Source organism: Xenopus laevis, chromosome 1L, assembly GCF_017654675.1.
Source record: "Xenopus laevis strain J_2021 chromosome 1L, Xenopus_laevis_v10.1, whole genome shotgun sequence".
Taxonomy (NCBI): Eukaryota; Metazoa; Chordata; class Amphibia; order Anura; family Pipidae; genus Xenopus; species Xenopus laevis.
Genome location: NC_054371.1, coordinates 105,310,488 through 105,329,702, shown reverse-complemented (window position 1 = coordinate 105,329,702; position 19,215 = coordinate 105,310,488). Strand labels below are relative to the sequence as shown.

Sequence of the window (19,215 nt, the reverse complement as noted above, 5' to 3'; positions counted from 1 at the left end):
ACTAGGAATTCCTACATCATGCAGACAGAGCACTCTGCCCAAGAGTAAAGAGGCCCCTTTCTCTGGCTGCCCATCCCAGCTAGCCAGTATCCACATGCTCACACATATACACACGCATATACACACATATATAAACACATATATATACTGGCTAAACAGTTTACTTCCTTCCATACAGCAATGTCTAAGCTTCTAAGCTAGCTAAATCAGAAGCAGAGTAGAGTAGAAGAAGTACATGTTAATTTAGTTCACAAACCTATACTATAAAGGAAGAGTTGTAACACAGAACCTTACCTGATGTTTCAGATAATCAATCTGAGCTGCTAAGGGAGGGGGTGGGAGGGGATCTACCTGTTCATTAACTGAACCTGAATACTGACCTCCAGACTAATTACCCAATTACCTGCAGCTGCTGTAAACCGAACCTGCAGATCAACATAGTATTCTCAGTGCTGAAATAAGAAGGCTAACATTGTATTTGCAACATTCACATCACATATAGACAAGTCTTGCCTTAATGCTGCTTTCAGACCCTGCAGATCATCATTGCATAGAACTGCTCTCAGCACGTAGAAACAGTTTTGCATTATCACTGCATTGCATTATCATTGCTCATAGAACGTATACATCAGCCTTGCAGCTGCACAGTTCTTCCAATGGCCAACATGGCTCATACTTTTTTAAGAGTTAGGAGACTCTGGAACAAGGTGGCATTCTCAGCTTAAATTTAGCTTTAACTGCCAGTAGATTTAAGACCTCAGGGTTTTCTTTTATTTAACCCTGGAAGCTGCCAATTACCTCAACCTTGGGAAAGTCTTTTGAGGGAGGCAGCTGGCTCTGACACCTAAATTCCTCCAGAAGAAAAAAATAATACCCCCATGTGGGGAAAAAAAGAGAAGGAGGCCATAAGGTTCAGGCCGCTAACTAAATATTTGTTATCAGAATAACGTACCTAACTGCCACCTCCCTCTCCCATCCGTAAAAATCATAAAGGGTGTATGAGCCATATAACCCAATGCCGCTGGACGCTTTTTAGACATGCCCAGGTAGGCATACGGATGGGGGGACATAGCACTTGCCACAGACCTGGATGTAATCCGGCTGGAGGGCACATGGATCAAGGAAAGCAATGATATTAGCCACAGTAAAAACTGTGCCTACCTGATCCAGATGTTTAAACACTGAAGATTCCACCTGAGGTAATGTGCTTAGGGGTAAAAGATCACCAGGACCAACCCGAGTCCCTAGGACGCTAACAGCAGCCCTACTGCTTCCCCAAGGTTAAAAAGAAAACTTGCTTCTAACAGGAGCAAAAAAAAAACTGAAGCAGAAGGAAAAAAAGACGCCGGACTGGGGGGTGGGGTTGGGCTTTTAAAGCTTTGGGGAGGGTCCTTCTGATGGGAGCACTGGGGCGGGGCTATCCCGGTAAGTATGACATGGAGTGTCCAGGAAACTAGCTGCTCCTAATGCTCTAGCAGTCAAAGTGTGTGTCAGAAGTGGCAGAAATAGGCCAAGAAAATGGATACTTAGTAGACTTCCTGCTGTGGGAATATGTAACTTTATTACCATGTTGGGAAAAGGCTTCATTTCAAATAGTTTTCCTGGATGATTTTGAATGTCTAAGAAAACAAGTTGAGTGAATTATGGATGCAATGACTGATGAAAAATAAAAAGAGAAGACTTGGTAGTTAAACCTAAGAAGTGATTTTTGCTTAAATACTGTAGACAATTCTGAATGTGCTAAAACTATGCTTTTCCAAAGATGAGAGAAGCATAGATATTCTGACTAAGCATCACCAATACAGTTGAGGTTATTTTTTTCCCTTCTTGTAAATCTAGAAATCTTACAATGGCTGGTGCTGGATTTACTCTTATGAACATGGAAACCAAACCTTAAATTCTCAGTTTAGAACACTAAACCAACTATTGTACTTTTTCTGTAGAAAATGTCAACATTATTTAAATAACAAAACTAATCTAATGCCATGCCGTGTTAAGCAAAATTTGGAAATTTATATCTTACATCATAAAATGCACTCCCACACCTTAAATCTTTCTGTTCAGGCACTTTACATATTAGCAAGTGATATAGATCACACATACTCATCTGAAACATTATCCACATCCTATCCCTGTTAGGATCTTATTTGAAATGAATCATACTGTCTTCCTTTCCCGGCAATCCTTTAATCCCCTGTAGGAAAACATGCATGACAAAAATTATGAATGGATACTGACATTCATTCAAATTCTTTTGCGTATTTCTTCTATTTTTTAAGGAAATAAAGATGATATTCTCAAATGGTATTTAAGAGGTATATTCACTTTTATATAGTATATACGGTATATAAAAGTGAATACATAGTATATGGAGTAGATAATGCAACATTCGTTAAGCAATAAAATATGTGTGCACCAAGCTAATTTATTCATTAACACAGGTCAGTTTATTCAGTTGGAAACATTAATAGAAAATAAGAAAAAGCTATTTGAATATCATGGTATTAATATAAAAAAAATACATACAGTAAAAATTAAATGATTTAGCATTACAGGTACAGGACTTGTTATCCAGGATGCTGAGGACCTGGGGTTTTCTGGATAACGGATCTTTCTGTAATTTGGATCTTCACACCTTGGGGCACATTTACTTAGCTCAAGTGAAGGATTCGAATGCAAAAAACTTTGAATTTCAAACTGTTTTTTTGGCTACTTCGACCAACGTATTGGCTACTTCGACCTTCAACTACGACTTTGAATCGAACAATTCGAACTAAAAATTGTTCGACTATTCGATAGTCGAAGTACTGTCTCTTTAAAAAAAACTTCGACCCCCTACTTCACCACCTAAACCCACCGAACCTCAATGTTAGCCTATGGGGAAGGTCCCCATAGGCTTTCTAAGCTTTTTTGGATCGAAGGAAAATCATTCGATCGATGGATTAAAATCCTTCGAATCGTTCGATCGAACGATTTTTCCTTCGATCGTTCGATCGTATGAAATGCGGTAAATCCTTCGACTTCGATATTCGAATATCGAGGGTTAATTAACCCTTGATATTCGACCCTATGTAAATGTGCCCCCTTAAGTGTACTTGTAAACCATGTAAACATTAAATAAACCCAATAGGCTGGTCTTGCTTCCAATAAGGATTGAGTATGGCTTAGTTTGGATCAAGTACAAGGTACTGTTTTATTATTACAGAGAAAAAGATAATGATTTCTAAAAATGTGGATTTTTTGGATAAAATTGAGTGTATGGGAGATGAACATACTGGATAACGAGTTTCCAGATAATGGATCCTATAATAAAGCTGTAACTTAGAGTGAGGGCTAGTAACTCACAGCAACCAATCAGTAGTAAAAGTTACTGCCTACGGGCTACTTAACAGCAAATATCTGATTTGTTGTTTGGTATACTAGACCAGCAGTATCATTTATTCCTGTTATTAACTATACGAAGATCCTTATTTGATTAAAGGGGTTGTTCACCTTCAAACAACTAGTTGTTTTCAGATAGATCACCAGAAATAATGACTTTTTCCAATTACTTTCTATTTTATATGTGTCACCATTTAAGTGTAATTTTTCACCTTCTAAAGCAACTCTGGTAGGGGGGTCAGTCAACTCTGTGAACTGTTCTAAACTGATACATTTAGTAGATACATTTCTTATCTTTGTCCCTGCTGAGCTGAATCTCTGGGTTTTATTACAGCAGTTTAGACTTGATACAATAGTTGCTAATAATCCAGAGATGGTGCTGAGAAATGTATCAACTATGGGGCAGATTTATCAAAGGTCGAGGTGAATTTTTGAATGAAAAAGATTCGAATTTTGAGCTTTTTTGTGTACTTCGACTAGGGAATAGTCCAAATTCAAATATCTAAATTTATCATGTACTGTCTCTTTAAAAATTCGACTTCGAACATTCACCATCTAAAACCTGCTGAATTGCTGTTTTAGCTTATGGGGGACCTCCTAGAACCTGTTTGGAGTGAATTGGTGGACTTTGATTGGTTGATTACGTTTTTCCAATTCGACCCTTGATAAATATGCCCCTATATGTTGCAAAATTTTAACAGTTTAGAGTCTGCACCTGAATTACTGAGCTGCCAGACTCAAACACCAGAGACTGGGACAATAAACTTTAAACTTAGATTTTGGAAAAAACTTAAAAAATAAATAATGGAAAGTAATTGAAAAAAGTCATTATTTCTGGGTAACAATCTGAAAACAAGTGAACTGAAAAAAGTGTTTGGAAGGTGAACAACCCTTTTAAAAAATGTTATTAAGGGGCAGATTTACATATGGTCGAATATCGAGGGTTAATTAACCTTCGATATTCGACTGCCGAATGTAAATCCTTCAACTTCGAATATCGAAGTCAAAGGATTTACCGCAAATAGTTCGATCGAACGAAAAATTGTTCGATCGAACGATTAAATCCTTCGAATCGCTCGATTGGAAGGATTTTAATCCATCGATCGAACGATTTTTCTTCGACCAAAAAATTGTTAGAAAGCCTATGGGGACCTTCGCCATAGGCTAACATTGCACCTCGGTAGGTTTTAGTACCTTGTACTTGATCCAAACTAAGCCATACTCAATCTTTATTGGAAGCAAGACCAGCCTATTGGGTTTATTTAATGTTTACATGGTTTACAAGTACACTTAAGGGGGCACATTTACATAGGGTCGAATATCAAGGGTTAATTAACCCTCGATATTCGAATATCGAAGTCGAAGGATTTACCGCATTTCCTACGATCGAAGGAAAAATCGTTCGATCGAACGATTCGAAGGATTTTAATCCATCGATCGAATGATTTTCCTTCGATCCAAAAAAGCTTAGAAAGCCTATGGGGACCTTCCCCATAGGCTAACATTGAGGTTCGGTGGGTTTAGGTGGCGAAGTAGTGGGTCGAAGTTTTTTTTAAAGAGACAGTACTTCGACTATCAAATGGTCGAATATTCGAACGATTTTTAGTTTGAATCGTTCAATTCGAAGTCGAAGTCGTAGTCGAAGGTCGAAGTAGCCAATTCGATGGTCAAAGTAGCCAAAAATTTTTTTCGAAATTCAACGTTTTTTTTATTCTATTCCTTCACTCGAGCAAAGTAAATGTGCCCCTAAGTGTATGTATGGGGTGGTTACATTTTACATAATTTAATTGCTAGTTATTAAGGGACATTTTGTGCCAAAGGCTAGCAATTACTCTTATTGCCATGATTCAATCCAGTCAGTGCATAAGCTGCATAGATAGATATTACATTAAATTGATGCCCATGGTGCATGAAAGCTGTTTTGAAGCTCTGAGTTATTTTTCACTGCAATATCTGATGGCTGTTTTGGAAAGTGTCATATTGGTAAATCATGTCAAGACCTGAAAATGTGAGATGAAAAGGAAATATTTTCTGTTGGTATGTGTGAATTAATTTTGGGTTGGATGTATTAGTCACAAAAAATAATCTTTAACGTGTAACTGCCTCCTTGCCCATGAATAGATTTTAGATTGCTTCCTCTTGCAAATCATTCATTTAATACAATAAAAATGTATTTTAAGACAATACATTATGAATTAATTGTCACTAAAGAATGAGTTTATGCAGTAATTATGACTGGCAACAATGGTCCGATGGAAGATGGAAGATCAGAAAGATGTTTTAATGGGCAACAAACTCCAAATTCATTAGAGGGTACCAGTAATCACTAACCTGGGGTATTTTCCATTGGTGCCATCTTCTTTGATTTATAAAATAAAATCTTTGGCTCTGCTTTTCTAAATTGTATTAATAACCAAAGACAAATCCAGCACATGCTTTGTGCTTGCCAATTACACATCTAAACAGTATGAAAAATAGAGGTACAGGAATGTGTATTTATACATTTATAATACATTAGAGCCATGAATATCCTGTAAATTATGTCCTTATAAATGGTGCTTTGTGATGTCATTGGTTATAATCGAAGCTTAGTGATGTCATTTCTGTCACATGACTCACTGAAACTTGTGTATTATGATAAATAAAATACCCTCTGTTGCAAAATATGAGGATTTTGAAGTCACCTCGGAGTTCCATGATCTGTCTTCGGCCTCATGTTTTTATATGGTCATAGAACTCCTTGGTAACTTATAATATCCTTAGATTTTACATGAGGGGGTACTTTATTCGCTATATTACTGCCCCAAAAGAGGCAAAGAATGCCATGAAGTACAGATTAATAGCTGTATCCTTCCATTACCACAAAAAAAATGCATCAGCCCAGAATATTTTACCAATAGAGTTACATGTCACCATCTTGAATGGAAAAATTACAATTTTATATTCATGTATACATGGTTGTGAGTGAGTGGGGTTCTTAGGTTTATATAACACAAGGAGATTAGTAGCTGCCACTTAGAACTGGATGGAAACAACCTGTATTGCAGGGGAACATAATAAAGTCATGCCCTCCCCCAAAAAAATCTAATTACAAATAGCAACATCTGTTTGACACGAGACTTGTACTGTATAGGGTATACTACTTTTTATCCATGAGACTTTTAATCATTTTGTATATTTAGAAGCTTCTTTAGGGGAAAAATAACAGTTAAGGAAGGAACCTTATCAGTAAAACACATTATTTAATCTGTCCAAACATGCTTTCCTAAAGGTGTATTCTCTCACAATCATGTATTTTTTCTATTTCCTCTAGCTTTACCTTAATGAAATCACTGAACTGTTTCAGAAATAATAAAGTCAAAGCATGGAAACTACTGTTTTGTGATGCCAATAGGGGTACAGTCAGTGTAGTAAGCATAGCTTTGTAATGAATCACATTGGCATGACTGAAATTAGAGAGGTATTGTAGTTTTGTATATTTCCCACTAGAAAGCCCATGTTCTATTTTGATTAATTTTTTTTTGTCCTAATATTTCTGACTTAGACATTCAAGGACACTTACATTTAGTATAAGTGCAAGATTGTGTTTTTGTGTTTGTATAAGAGGAGTTTCTTCCTGGAGCAGTACTGCCTGTGTTCATACTGAGGCAGGGGCAGCATTTGAAGCTGTGTGTCACAATTATAGCAAGCAGCATGATTGCATGTATTGGGTTATGTAGTAGAAGTACATTTTTAGAGCAATGGGACTTACTGATTAGTCATTGAAGATGCTTCACTACTAAAGCTTCTTCAGATCAGATGACTGTTACACGAAGTTCTCAGCATATAAACTCTTCCAATAATGCAATCACAATGGTGCTTCAATGATTACTCAGCAAGTCCAGTTGCTCTAGATTTACTTCCACTAGATATACAATGACCTGTAAGGAGGAGGAGTGTAAATATACACTATTGATTTCAAATTTCAATGCATTTTTCCAAAGATGTAAAGAGAAAAATAAAACCTGCAAATGAATTGCTATATAACTCTTTTGTAATGTTGCTGTCAAAAATCTGCGGAGGTTTACTTGCTAAATTACACATAAATCCTCCCCTTAAGTATATTTTACCTCTGAAATTGGATGTTTTGACATTTATGTGATTATTTATATTTAAATGCTTACAAAGTAGATGTGCCATATCCATCCAGTAATGGATAATATAATCATAAAAGCAATAATTGCTGTAGCAATAATATTTCATTAACGTAAATATGAAACTGACTTGCCCATTTAATTTTATGTGTCCAGCAAATTAAAATACATTGCATTTTAATTTGCAATTTTAAAGCTTGTGTGCTACAGGTACAGTAGAGTAATGTTGCAGAGATTGCTTTCATTTCAAGTTATTCAGCCAATCTACCGACTGTGATTGAGTAACTGTCTTTGTTTTTGCAGTTAATAATGACAACAATTACACCATTTCTACATTTTAGTAAAATTAGAATTATGAAATGAAATACCTGATAGTAGAGATGAGTTGAGATGAGTAGACTTAAGGTATAAAGATCCAAATTATGGAAAGATCCATTATCCGAAAAACCCCAGGTCTGGAGAATTCTGGATAACAGGTCCCATACCTGTAGTTGTGTTTCTAATTTGCTTATCTCTTACTCTGTGACTTTTTGAGTGTTTAATTATTTTCATTTCATTTATTTCCAATTATTTCCAATTAAATTGACCCACACGTTTCAAATAAAAAGAGTAGAAAAAACAGAATATGTGGATTTCTGAATTTGTACTAAAAAAGCATGTAATTTGCAAAGCTCTGAATGAAAAGTGAAAGGTGAACCAATGCCCAGCTAATATTTCAGCCTTTTTTCCTCTTTATAACAGATTTCTCTGGGATTAAAATAATAATATGCAGATAGCCTTTCTTTCTGCATGTAATATGCCATATTGTTATTACTTGTGATCTGTTATGTAGAATTCGTTGGATTTTGGATTATGGGATTACTGGATTAAGAGTTTTTCCTGCTTTTGGATCACCTACTAAAAAACTGTAAAAGTTTAAATAATAGCATTGCTTTGCTACCAGTATGCAGTTAAGTTACCTTTAAGTACTGATGGTAAATGATTTAAAATTAAGAATAGGACTGTATAGAAAATGGCATGTATTCACTGTTGTTCTGCCTTCATACACGTTCTCACAGTGTGCAATCCAACATTCAGCTTAACCATCCCTGTCTTCCAAATAAGCAGACCGTCTTGTAATCTAACTTGTTTATTGATAACAGGTTGTTTGACTGTAAGTGGTCAGTTGCAATTAGTAAACAGGAGCATCGATGTATGTGTGTCGATGCATGTTCATGTGGTAAAACTATAAAGATACAAATGGTTTGTATAAGTATATAGCAAAAACATATGAATAACATATACAGCAGCATTCATTCTAAATCGGCATGTCTGAACATATTACATAGCACTAAGCACATGTTGAAGATGGCTGACGACCTATAAGGCCGCATGACTGGCTATCTACTAGCGTAACAACTACTAAGTGCAGATTAGAACTATCTAAAACATCACTAAAGAACAGACTATCCTGAGACTTGTATAATTCTTACCAGATATGCTGGCTGTGGGGTAGTGGAGATTTAAGAAGCAGGAATGCTAGGACAGCTATGCAAATGTGCTGTAAACAGTATGGTGTCTCCCTTCTCCTTCCCAGAATGCACTAGCCACCCACAATGCACTGTAGTTGCATAATTAAGAACTTTATTTATACAAATGTAAGAAACATAGGTTGCAGTGGATTTCTACTGCTGCTAGATGGCGCTGTTACGTAACTAGCTATACAGATTCTAGCTTGTTGAAGTAGTAATGATTCTTCAACCCTTGATGTGGGGCAGAACACTCCCCGTCTGGCGTCAACAGATGTCACTACTTGTCTTCTCAGGTGAAAACAACAACACGAGCTCTGTTGTTGGTCTGAGGAATAGTTTGCACTCGCCAAGCTTACAGATTTTGACCTCGGCCTTACGTACATTCCCATCCTTGCTTGGAAAAGTGTTGGTGATGAGGCCCAGTGGCCACTCATTCCGATGTGATTGGTGGTCTTTCATGAGCACGACATCCCCAGGTCTGATGTTCGGCTTGTTAGTTTGCCACTTCCTTCTCGACTGCAAGGTAGAGACATACTCTTTTCTCCATTTGTCCCAGAAGACATTAGAAAGACTTTGCACCTGCCTCCATTGACGTCTATACAGGTCTTTTTCAGTAAATTCTCCAGATGGAGCACTCAGGGTGCTGGTCTTCTGTGTGAGTAACATGGCAGGGGTAAGGATCATCAAATCTTCAGGGTCACTGGAAAGGGTAGTCAACGGTCTTGCGTTCATGATGGCTGAGACTTCTGCCAAGAATGTGACCAGACTTTCGTGTGTGAGTCTCGTACTCCCTACCTGCGAGAAGATGGAATCCAAGATTTTCCTTGCTATCCCTATCATCCTTTCCCAGACGCCGCCCATGTGGGAGGAATGCGGTGGATTAAAGGTCCATGTGCATCCTTGCTCATTTAGGTATCTGTCCACCTTGGCCGTATCCAAATTGGAAGGAATTTGGAGTTCTTTTACTGCTCCAACGAAATTTGTGCCTCTATCTGAACGAATACATTTCACAGGTCCTCTAATGGCGATAAACCGTCGGAATGCATTTATGAAGCTGGAAGCATCCATAGATTCGATCACTTCTATATGGACTGCCCTACTGGACATGCAAGTAAACATGACTGCCCAACGCTTTGCACCGGTGTGAACACCTCTTGTGTGCCTGGTAGCCACTGACCAAGGGCCGAACACGTCCAAGCCAACGTTAGTGAAGGGAGGATCTGTGCTGAGTCTTTCAGCTGGGAGACTGGCCATTTTTGGGTTCTGAGACACACCACGAAGTTTGCGACAGGTAATGCAGTTGAAAATGACCTGGCTTACACGTCTCTTCGCTCCAACAATCCATAGTCCAGCGGCTCGTAGATTCCCTTCGGTAAACATTCGGCCTTGGTGTTTTGTTTGAAGATGGTGATGTCGTATGAGTAGGGTCGCGACATGGTGATGTCCCGGAATTACTATAGGGTGTTTTTCTCTGAAGTCTACTTTGGCTTCCTGAAGGCGGCCTCCTATTCTCATCAACCCACCTTGGTCAATGACGGGATCAAGTCTTCTCAAAGCGCTGTCTTTAGAGACTGTTTGGCCTTTCCTGAGGTATTCTATCTCCTTAGTGTAACATTCATGTTGAATTGTGTGGATTATTATGTCCTTGGACCTCTCCAGATTGGAAGCTGTAAAGGCGCTCTTGCAGTGATGCCAACCTTTACAAGGTTTCTGACTCACAGGTAATGTAGATGTGTAGGACTTGAATGCTATATGAATCAAGATGGCTATCGCACGGACCAGAGACATCCAGGTGGAGAACCTGCTGAAACGATGGGATTCGAGTTGACGATCTGAAGTCACTGTGTTAAGAACAGACACTTCGGGTCGGATCTCCTCATCTGCGTCTGGGTCTATCAATTCAAATGTGTCACATCCGATGTTGCAAGCCGTTGAACGGTACAGGAACGCAGGACCTGTGAACCATGTTGTGGCTTTCAGGTGGCAGGCTGCGACGGATCTGGTTGCGTAGTCTGTGGGATTATGTTGTGTAGGCACGTAGTGCCACTGTTGAGGACTAGTGGATCTCCTGATCCTCAGCACTCGATTGGAGACGTAGACATAAAATGTTCTGAAATTTTCTTTCATCTCTGGTGTCTTCTGAAGTTTGTGCTTGAGGGAGATAAATCTGTTATAGACAAGTTCTTTGTTGTCAGGTAAGCGTTGTCTCTGGGGTCTAAATGGTAAAGGCGCGACCCAGCTTTTTGAATTGTCCTTTGTCATTCCTTGATCCATGATCTCCAAGAACAGTCTGTCTTCTATGGACATTGCGACCTTGTTGTCTTCTCTTGACCTATGGAAAACTGTACACCCTAAGTGATCTCGTTCACCATCGCAGGCATGGTCTTCGCTGGAAGGATCCATGAAGGGACAAGGGACAGGATCTCTATGTGGCATTTCTTTTATCAGGAAACTGTTCTGACATGGTTGGAATAAGGAAGGACGTCTACTTTCAAGTGTGTTGGTGAGCATGCTGTTGACAGAGATCGGCTTGTGTGCTCCACCTAGACAGACATCTCCTATGATGACCCACCCTAGGTCAAGTCTCTGGGCGTATGGAGCGTTTTGGGAACCGTTAATCTGTCCTCTAGCCTTGTGAACACGTAGTATGTCTCTTCCTAGGAGTAAGGCTATTGGTGCTTCTGGATCCAGTTCTGGTATCTGGTGAGCTATACGCTTCAGGTGGGGGTGGTATGCTGCTACTTCTGGTGTAGGTATCTCAGAACGGTTGTCAGGAATTTGGTTGCACTCCAGTATGGTTGGCAGTGACAAGCAGGTCTGCCCATCTATGGACTCTACCTTGTATCCCGTTGCCTTCCTCCCCGCCGTCTCCACTGTACCTGCACATGTCCTTAAGGAGTAGGGAGAACCGGGTCCTGTGATGTTGAAGGTGTCAAAAAAGGTGGATTTTGCTAAAGACCGGTTGCTTTGATCGTCTAAGATTGCGTATGCCTTGATCGCCTTATCTCTGTGACTGGCCGGGTAAACTCTGACAAGGCAGATTTTCGAGCAGGACTTTCCTCCTACCACTCCTTTACAGATCTCGGTACACTGAGAAGTGACTACTGTGTTGGTTTTGTCAGTGTCTATCTGCTTCTTTTCATGATCCTCTGTTTGGTGTACTGCCTGAGAGGGTGGCCCAGGGTGTAAAGCCATATTGTGTTCTGTACTACCACATTCTGAGCATGACACACTGACCTCACAGTTCCTGGCAAAGTGTGATGTTGTAGTGCAGCACCTGAAGCAGATGTTGTTGTCTTTGAGGAACTGTTTGCGGTCTTCTAAAGTCTTTCTCTGAAGGCTCTGCATTTTAGTAAAGAATGTGGTTTCTTGTGCAGGGGGCATTCTTTGTTAAGATCTCTGTGTCCGTTCCCTTCTTGAGAAGACTTAGACGGCTTGTATGGAGAACCTGTGGAGGCAATGTTAGTTTTATGGACTGCCACTGGTGTTTTATGAGGTCTGACATCAGGGGTAGTGGGGCATGACATTGTGAGATCAAAACTGGGATCATTTCTGATTCTTGCCTGTTCACTGACAAAGTTTACAAACACCTCGAAGGGGGGAAATGGTACATTATGAACCCGTTTATAAGTAGAACCATGTGTGACCCACTTCTCTTGTAGGTTATAAGGGAGTTTTTGAACAATAGGATTGACCCCTCTGGCAGTGTCTAGGAAAGCTAGCCCTGGTAGATCTCCTTCTTCTTGAGCAACCTGTACCTCTCTTAACAAGTCACTGAGCTCTCTGAGCTTCTGGTAACCCCTACCCACTATTCTGGGAAAGTTATCAATCCTTTTGAACAAAGCATTTTCAATGGCTTCTATGGACCCGTAACACTCATCAAGTCTTTCCCACACCATCTTTAGGCCTCTGTCAGGATAGTTTATGTTAATGTCTCTGATTCTTTTGGCGTGTTCAACGGACTCGCTTCCAAGCCACTTTACCAGGAGGTCTAACTCTTCCTGATGGGAAAGGTCTAAGTCTCTTATGGCATTTTGGAAGGAGGCTCGCCATGACCTGTAGTTCTCGGCCTGATCGGTGAACTTTGCAAGTCCCTTGGTAACCAGCTCCCGTTTAGCAAAGAACTTAGCAAAGTCCATGATGGCCCAGTTAGCATTAGTAAAATCCGGTGTGCTGTTATGCTGCACGTGTGGTGTATTACCATGCCTTTTAAGAGCTTCTGGCTTAGAGCAGTCAGTATAATGCCGTTCTGATGCAAAAGGTGTCCCTTTAATTTTGGGCAAAGGTTGTAGTCTCTGCTCCATAGGGCGGTAGTTGTCAGCATCGTTTGGTCGCATATCGTCCTGTCTAAGGTACTGTGGTTCAAGGTAAGATCTTTGGCACTCTTTATAAGCTGGCTGATGTCCTGGCTCATAGTTGCCCTCTGTCTTGGGGTGTTGGTGGACGTATTCTGAGACACGCTGGGCTGGATCTTGTTCATCTAGGTCTGGCCCAAGTACTCGGCTGTGTTTCTCAGATCCGGAAAACTCCAGGGCTTCCAGGTATTCTGCTTTGGCTATTGCGGCTGCCGCTTCCTTCTCTGCGGCTAGTCTTTCTAGCGACGCTTGCAGATCTACTCGTTCCTTTTCTAATGATGCCCTCTCTTTCTTTAGTTGCATCTCTTGTGCAGCGAAGGAAGACTTTACTTTTGCAGCTTCAGCTTCTGCACGTGCGAGAGCAGCCATTTCTTTTATGGAGGATTTGCTAGAGCAGCTTGCTCGTGATCTGGTTTTGTATGATGATGCTCGGCTAACAGACATTGTGCCCGTTCTGCCGGCCGCTTAATGTCTCTTTGTGGACTCAGTCTATATATGACCGGGCTTCAGCGTGGTCTGGATCGTGTTGAGCTGCACTCTCACTTCTTGTCACTGACCGTGTGGCAGACGCTGCAATCGTATACGCAGAACCGCGTGTGTGATGGCAGCTCCGTTTGATCACATCCACTATCGTTGCTGACCAGCATCTGTTTTACTGTTCTGCCTTCATACACGTTCTCACAGTGTGCAATCCAACATTCAGCTTAACCATCCCTGTCTTCCAAATAAGCAGACCGTCTTGTAATCTAACTTGTTTATTGATAACAGGTTGTTTGACTGTAAGTGGTCAGTTGCAATTAGTAAACAGGAGCATCGATGTATGTGTGTCGATGCATGTTCATGTGGTAAAACTATAAAGATACAAATGGTTTGTATAAGTATATAGCAAAAACATATGAATAACATATACAGCAGCATTCATTCTAAATCGGCATGTCTGAACATATTACATAGCACTAAGCACATGTTGAAGATGGCTGACGACCTATAAGGCCGCATGACTGGCTATCTACTAGCGTAACAACTACTAAGTGCAGATTAGAACTATCTAAAACATCACTAAAGAACAGACTATCCTGAGTCTTGTATAATTCTTACCAGATATGCTGGCTGTGGGGTAGTGGAGATTTAAGAAGCAGGAATGCTAGGAGAGCTATGCAAATGTGCTGTAAACAGTATGGTGTCTCCCTTCTCCTTCCCAGAATGCACTAGCCACCCACAATGCACTGTAGTTGCATAATTAAGAACTTTATTTATACAAATGTAAGAAACATAGGTTGCAGTGGATTTCTACTGCTGCTAGATGGCGCTGTTACGTAACTAGCTATACAGATTCTAGCTTGTTGAAGTAGTAATGATTCTTCAACCCTTGATGTGGGGCAGAACAACTGTATTGTAAAGCTTTTAAGATAATGGGCTTTCAGATAACTGATCTGTATTTCCTGTTTAAGGAAACAAAAGGATTCAATATATTTTTCTTATATTGTAAAGTGGCAATGATCGTTCAAGCACATAAAGCATCCCCGTGGATTCCAGTGTGAGCTCATACGAATTTAATAAATTATACAAATTTTATTTTAGGAAACAGATCTGTATAACGGCTCTTGTACACAATTTCACTTGGCTTCTGTTGTGATATACTGCTGTGTGCTAGCATATACAAATTTACACAAATCCCTGTCAGGTTGCCAGTCTGTGTTGAAATATAGCATGAATAATTATGAACATCTGCTCTTTGCTGTACCATGGCCGTATGATAATTGTGCTTTTTAGCATGACAATCATGGCTTCTATTTTAAATGTGCACATTATAATAAAAAACATTTTAAGGTAATGTTCCCATTGCCATTCTACTATATTATAAGAAACATTTCATTTTGTTTTATTAACCCACCCTCTCATATCTGTTAAATGTGTGTTATAGAATGTAATAGCAGAAGCCCTGTATTTTTTCAAAACCTTTTACAGACCTTGTTAACAGAGCAATTTGGCATTTGTGTTTTCTCAAACAGAACAGCACTGCTATACAGAATTGCTCTGCCACAATCTGCTATAGTTGTGTCAGTGTAACATTGTGATTTGCATTTGTCAGCCACAAAGACAGAAACATCCTCAATCAGTGTTAGAGCAAGTGAATATATTATTCCATCTTTTAAAGAGTGTACTAGATGAGATGAGCACACATATTGAACATGCATTCTTTTAGTTTTTGCTATTTTTGCAATTGAAATTGTGGTTGGTGTAAGGTAGTTTCTCAGTTAACCTCCCTGTATAATGAACTTCTGTTAACCTGAGGCACGGGCAGTAGCATACCTCCCAACTGTCCCGTTTTTCACAGGATAGTCCGATTTTGACAACTCAAGTTTTTCTTTGATCTCCTGCACTGAACAGCCAGAAAAAGATACAACGTTTCTAAAACTTAATCAAATTAGACACTTTTTGGACCAGAATACTGCACTTGTGTAATTATTTAAGATAAGCAAAGATACCATTATAACTATATCTCAGTTCTCTTGGGAGAACTGAGACTTACAGCTTAAAGGGCATTTTACCTTCAATATCTAAACTGTAGAACACATAAAACATGAACCTAAAACCCCCAGACATGTATTCAAACTTTCCATAACCTGAAAATTTTGTAAAATGGACATTGTAATTAGGGGTGTGTCCATGCTACGTACAACAGAAGTTTTCGTCCCTCTTTACAATTTTCAAATGTTAGGTTTGCAGTAAATAAGTGAAGAGAAGGTGGAGAGAGAAGTAACACGATTAAAACAAAATATGTTTATCAAGAAAATACGGATTTTATTATATAAAAAGAGTAAGTCTTTTGTAAAAGTAGTATTTATTTGGTTTAAAATTTCTGATCAATTTAATTTTCTCAATTGTTAGGATTGAAAACTGAAACGTCCATTTCAGCCAAATTTAACCTTTAGCCAAAGTAAATTTCAAAGTAAACATGAAGAGAAATAGGGAACCTGAAATTGAAAGAAAAAAGACGCTGTTACACTCCACGTGTGGCGCTTAACTGATGGCACGGGACAAACCTGAGCCACTCCGCAGTGGTATGGGAAGAGACTGGGTACCTGGTACTTACTAGCGCAGTGCCTCCACCTAGTGGGATCCAGGAATGCACCTAAGGGTGGCCCCACTAGGAATACAGTAATAACACACACACAGTATTGGTTAACTTAAATAACTGTTTATCTAAAATAAATGAGCACCTAATACAGGTAGAACTCCTAACTGGTGGCAATTGGGCCTCACTAACTAACTTGCTAGTTCAAAGCTGTCTAGCTTACTAAAAAGGAAAAGTCCTTTAATGTGCTTTAGGGTACTGTCCCTTTAAACGGGATACTCACAAATCCTCTTTAGATACTTTACTTTAGAGCTCTCTTCAGGCAAATCCAGCACATTCAGTCATACTGACTACCAGCCCCTTTGGATGCTCAGATAGGAATCTCCTGCTGGTTGTTCCTCCAGTCTGGATTTCTTTCACTATGCCAGGCTCTCTTCTTTTGCCAGTCTCTGTGACTTCCTCTTCCTGCCAGCCACTCACTAGCTGCTGTGTCACTTCCTGTTGCATTGAGATCATTGAACAGCTGGTTGCTAGGTAACAGCTTACAGCACACAGACACAGGATCTGGGCTTCTGCCCTTACAGGGATGAGTGCAATGATTTTGCACGGATTCCCTAGATAAAATATATATTTCCTATTTAAGTTGAGTTCTTCCTCTGTACAAGTAAATGGGGCTCATTTCAAGGGGATCTAAACCAAAAAAAAAATTAATTGCAATAAGTTTACTTTAATTTATTTTTTGATTTTAGATCCCCTTTGATATCCTACCTCTTACCCAGCATTCCAATGCAATTATACTTGCAAAAAACTATAGCTTGTGCCTGATATGTCAATATACAGTAAGTATAAAACTTTCACCTGTTTGTAAATCAGATTTTATGGCATCACTGATGAAGATTACCAGAACATGTAGCACCAACAGTACTATTTGCCTGCAGCAAGTACATGTTGGTGCACCTTTTGGTGCAACACTGAGGAACGTAACTATAGCCCTACTGGACCAGCAAGTGTCTCTCTCATTTTACTCAAGTAAATATACCACCACTCACACACACATTAACGTGATCACAAGAAGCCTTAGACACTCAACAAGTTACAGTACATAGTTAATTTAGGTTGAAAAAGACAACTGTCCATCATATTAAGTTAAATATTGCATTTTTATATGGTGACTGTAAAGATAATAGATAGTTAAATAATGAAAATAACGCCCATATGGGTGAAAGAAATTGTCGCACATCAAAAAAAAATTTGTCACGCATCAAAAAAAATTTGTAGCCCATATACCTCAATGCATTTTGACAAATTTTTGTGAAGCGAAACATTTCAGATTTGTCAATCACTAATAACAGGTTCTGTTATTACAAAATGTGAACAGTTTTTGCTTGCAGAGCAGCAGAGTGTGCTATATAGTTACATAGTTAAATCGGGTTGAAAAAAGACAAAGTCCATCATGTTCAACCCCGCCAAATGAAAACCCAGCATCCATACACACACCCCTCCCTACTCTCAGATAATGATTTATTGGCCTCCTTGTACCTTATAAATGATTTGGCTGTCCCAGCTAACTTGAAAGCCATAAAAGTACGTACTTCTATTGAACCAAAAAGGTTTTGCTTTGCAACGACGTTCCTTGCTTACAAGGGGAAAATACTGACATGTATATTTATTAAGCAGCATCCCATTTTTGTTCTGTGTTTAACCCTGTAAAAAGAATTTTCCACCTGATATATGTTGCATAGATGCCCTTATATTGTCAAAGTTTGCACGTCTGAAATTTAGTGTTTTAGTAACTTCCTTATAGAATTGCTTCTGCAACAGAATCTCAAAGGAGACCATGTTATGATCACTATTCCCTAAATGCTCACCCACACAAATGTTAGAGATGAGTTCAGTATTATTAGTTATTACAAGGTACAAAAGAGAGTTATTCCTAGTAGGTTCTTGAACAAGCTGGAATATCATTTTATACATGAGTATAGTTAAATCTTATTGCAATAATAGTTAGATGCATTATGATTTACTTTTCTTTCAAGTAGTTTTATTTAGTTTAAAAACAAGCAGCAAAACATTGATAATGACAGATAATAATTATTTGTTGTAGTTACTATAACTTATACATTTTAGATGCTCAAAATAAGGTCTAAGTAGGGTGATTCAATGCAATTTTCTTTAGACATTATATATTGGCACTAGAACAGATATATCACTGATTTTCTAAAGAATAACAATGTTCCATGTTAATAATGTGAAAGGAAACGTTCATGCAAGAAATCTACTGGTTGGAAAGTTCCGGAAAATTAATTAAATTAGTCTCAGTGCTACAGTGAATCACAAAGTAAAAGTGGCAGAATTCCTTTCAAGGATATTACCTTATAGACCTCTGAGTCATATCTGAGCACTACATTTAAAACATATTCTACAATTTGTGTGGGTTTATATGGACCATGGTTCCATAGGGCACTAGAAAAAAACAGGAACTGTATGCCCTTTATTCATGAATTAATTTTATATCATTGTGGAACTTCCATTTTGATCTACAGTATACATTATACACTGAGCTGCCCTACTACCAATTTTCTTTCTCATTTTTAGTCCATTTCAGTTGTAGCAGATCTGTAAACCAGGTTGTTGACTCTACACAACTTGGTACAATAGTTGATACTTTTCTTGCCAGTATAAGAGTTATGCCACCAACTAATGTAACAGTGTAACAGTTGGTTTTATTCCAGCTCAGGGAACATGCTCATTAGGGG

At 38.9% G+C, this 19,215-nt stretch overlaps 2 protein-coding genes across 9 annotated transcripts in view; one reads left to right on the top strand and one right to left on the bottom strand.

The window, feature by feature from the left end:
- Positions 1-12,547, bottom strand: part of LOC108712235 — a 52,240-nt gene extending 39,693 nt beyond the window's left edge. Inside the window, exons 1-2 of one of the 2 annotated variants that reach the window (XM_041561392.1) lie at positions 8,987-12,547; positions 2,104-2,194 (exon numbers count right to left, since the gene is read on the bottom strand). In XM_041561392.1, the coding sequence (XP_041417326.1) occupies positions 9,290-12,409 (3,120 nt within the window). In that variant the 5' untranslated portion in view covers positions 12,410-12,547 and the 3' untranslated portion in view covers positions 2,104-2,194; positions 8,987-9,289. Of the gene's footprint in view, positions 1-2,103; positions 2,195-8,630; positions 8,740-8,986 lie in introns of those variants that run through there. The other variant, XM_041561385.1, reaches the window with a different exon arrangement.
- The window catches only part of LOC108712234 (pro-neuregulin-1, membrane-bound isoform), a 480,176-nt gene that overhangs the window by 243,584 nt on the left and 217,377 nt on the right, over positions 1-19,215 (top strand). The window lies entirely within an intron of this gene.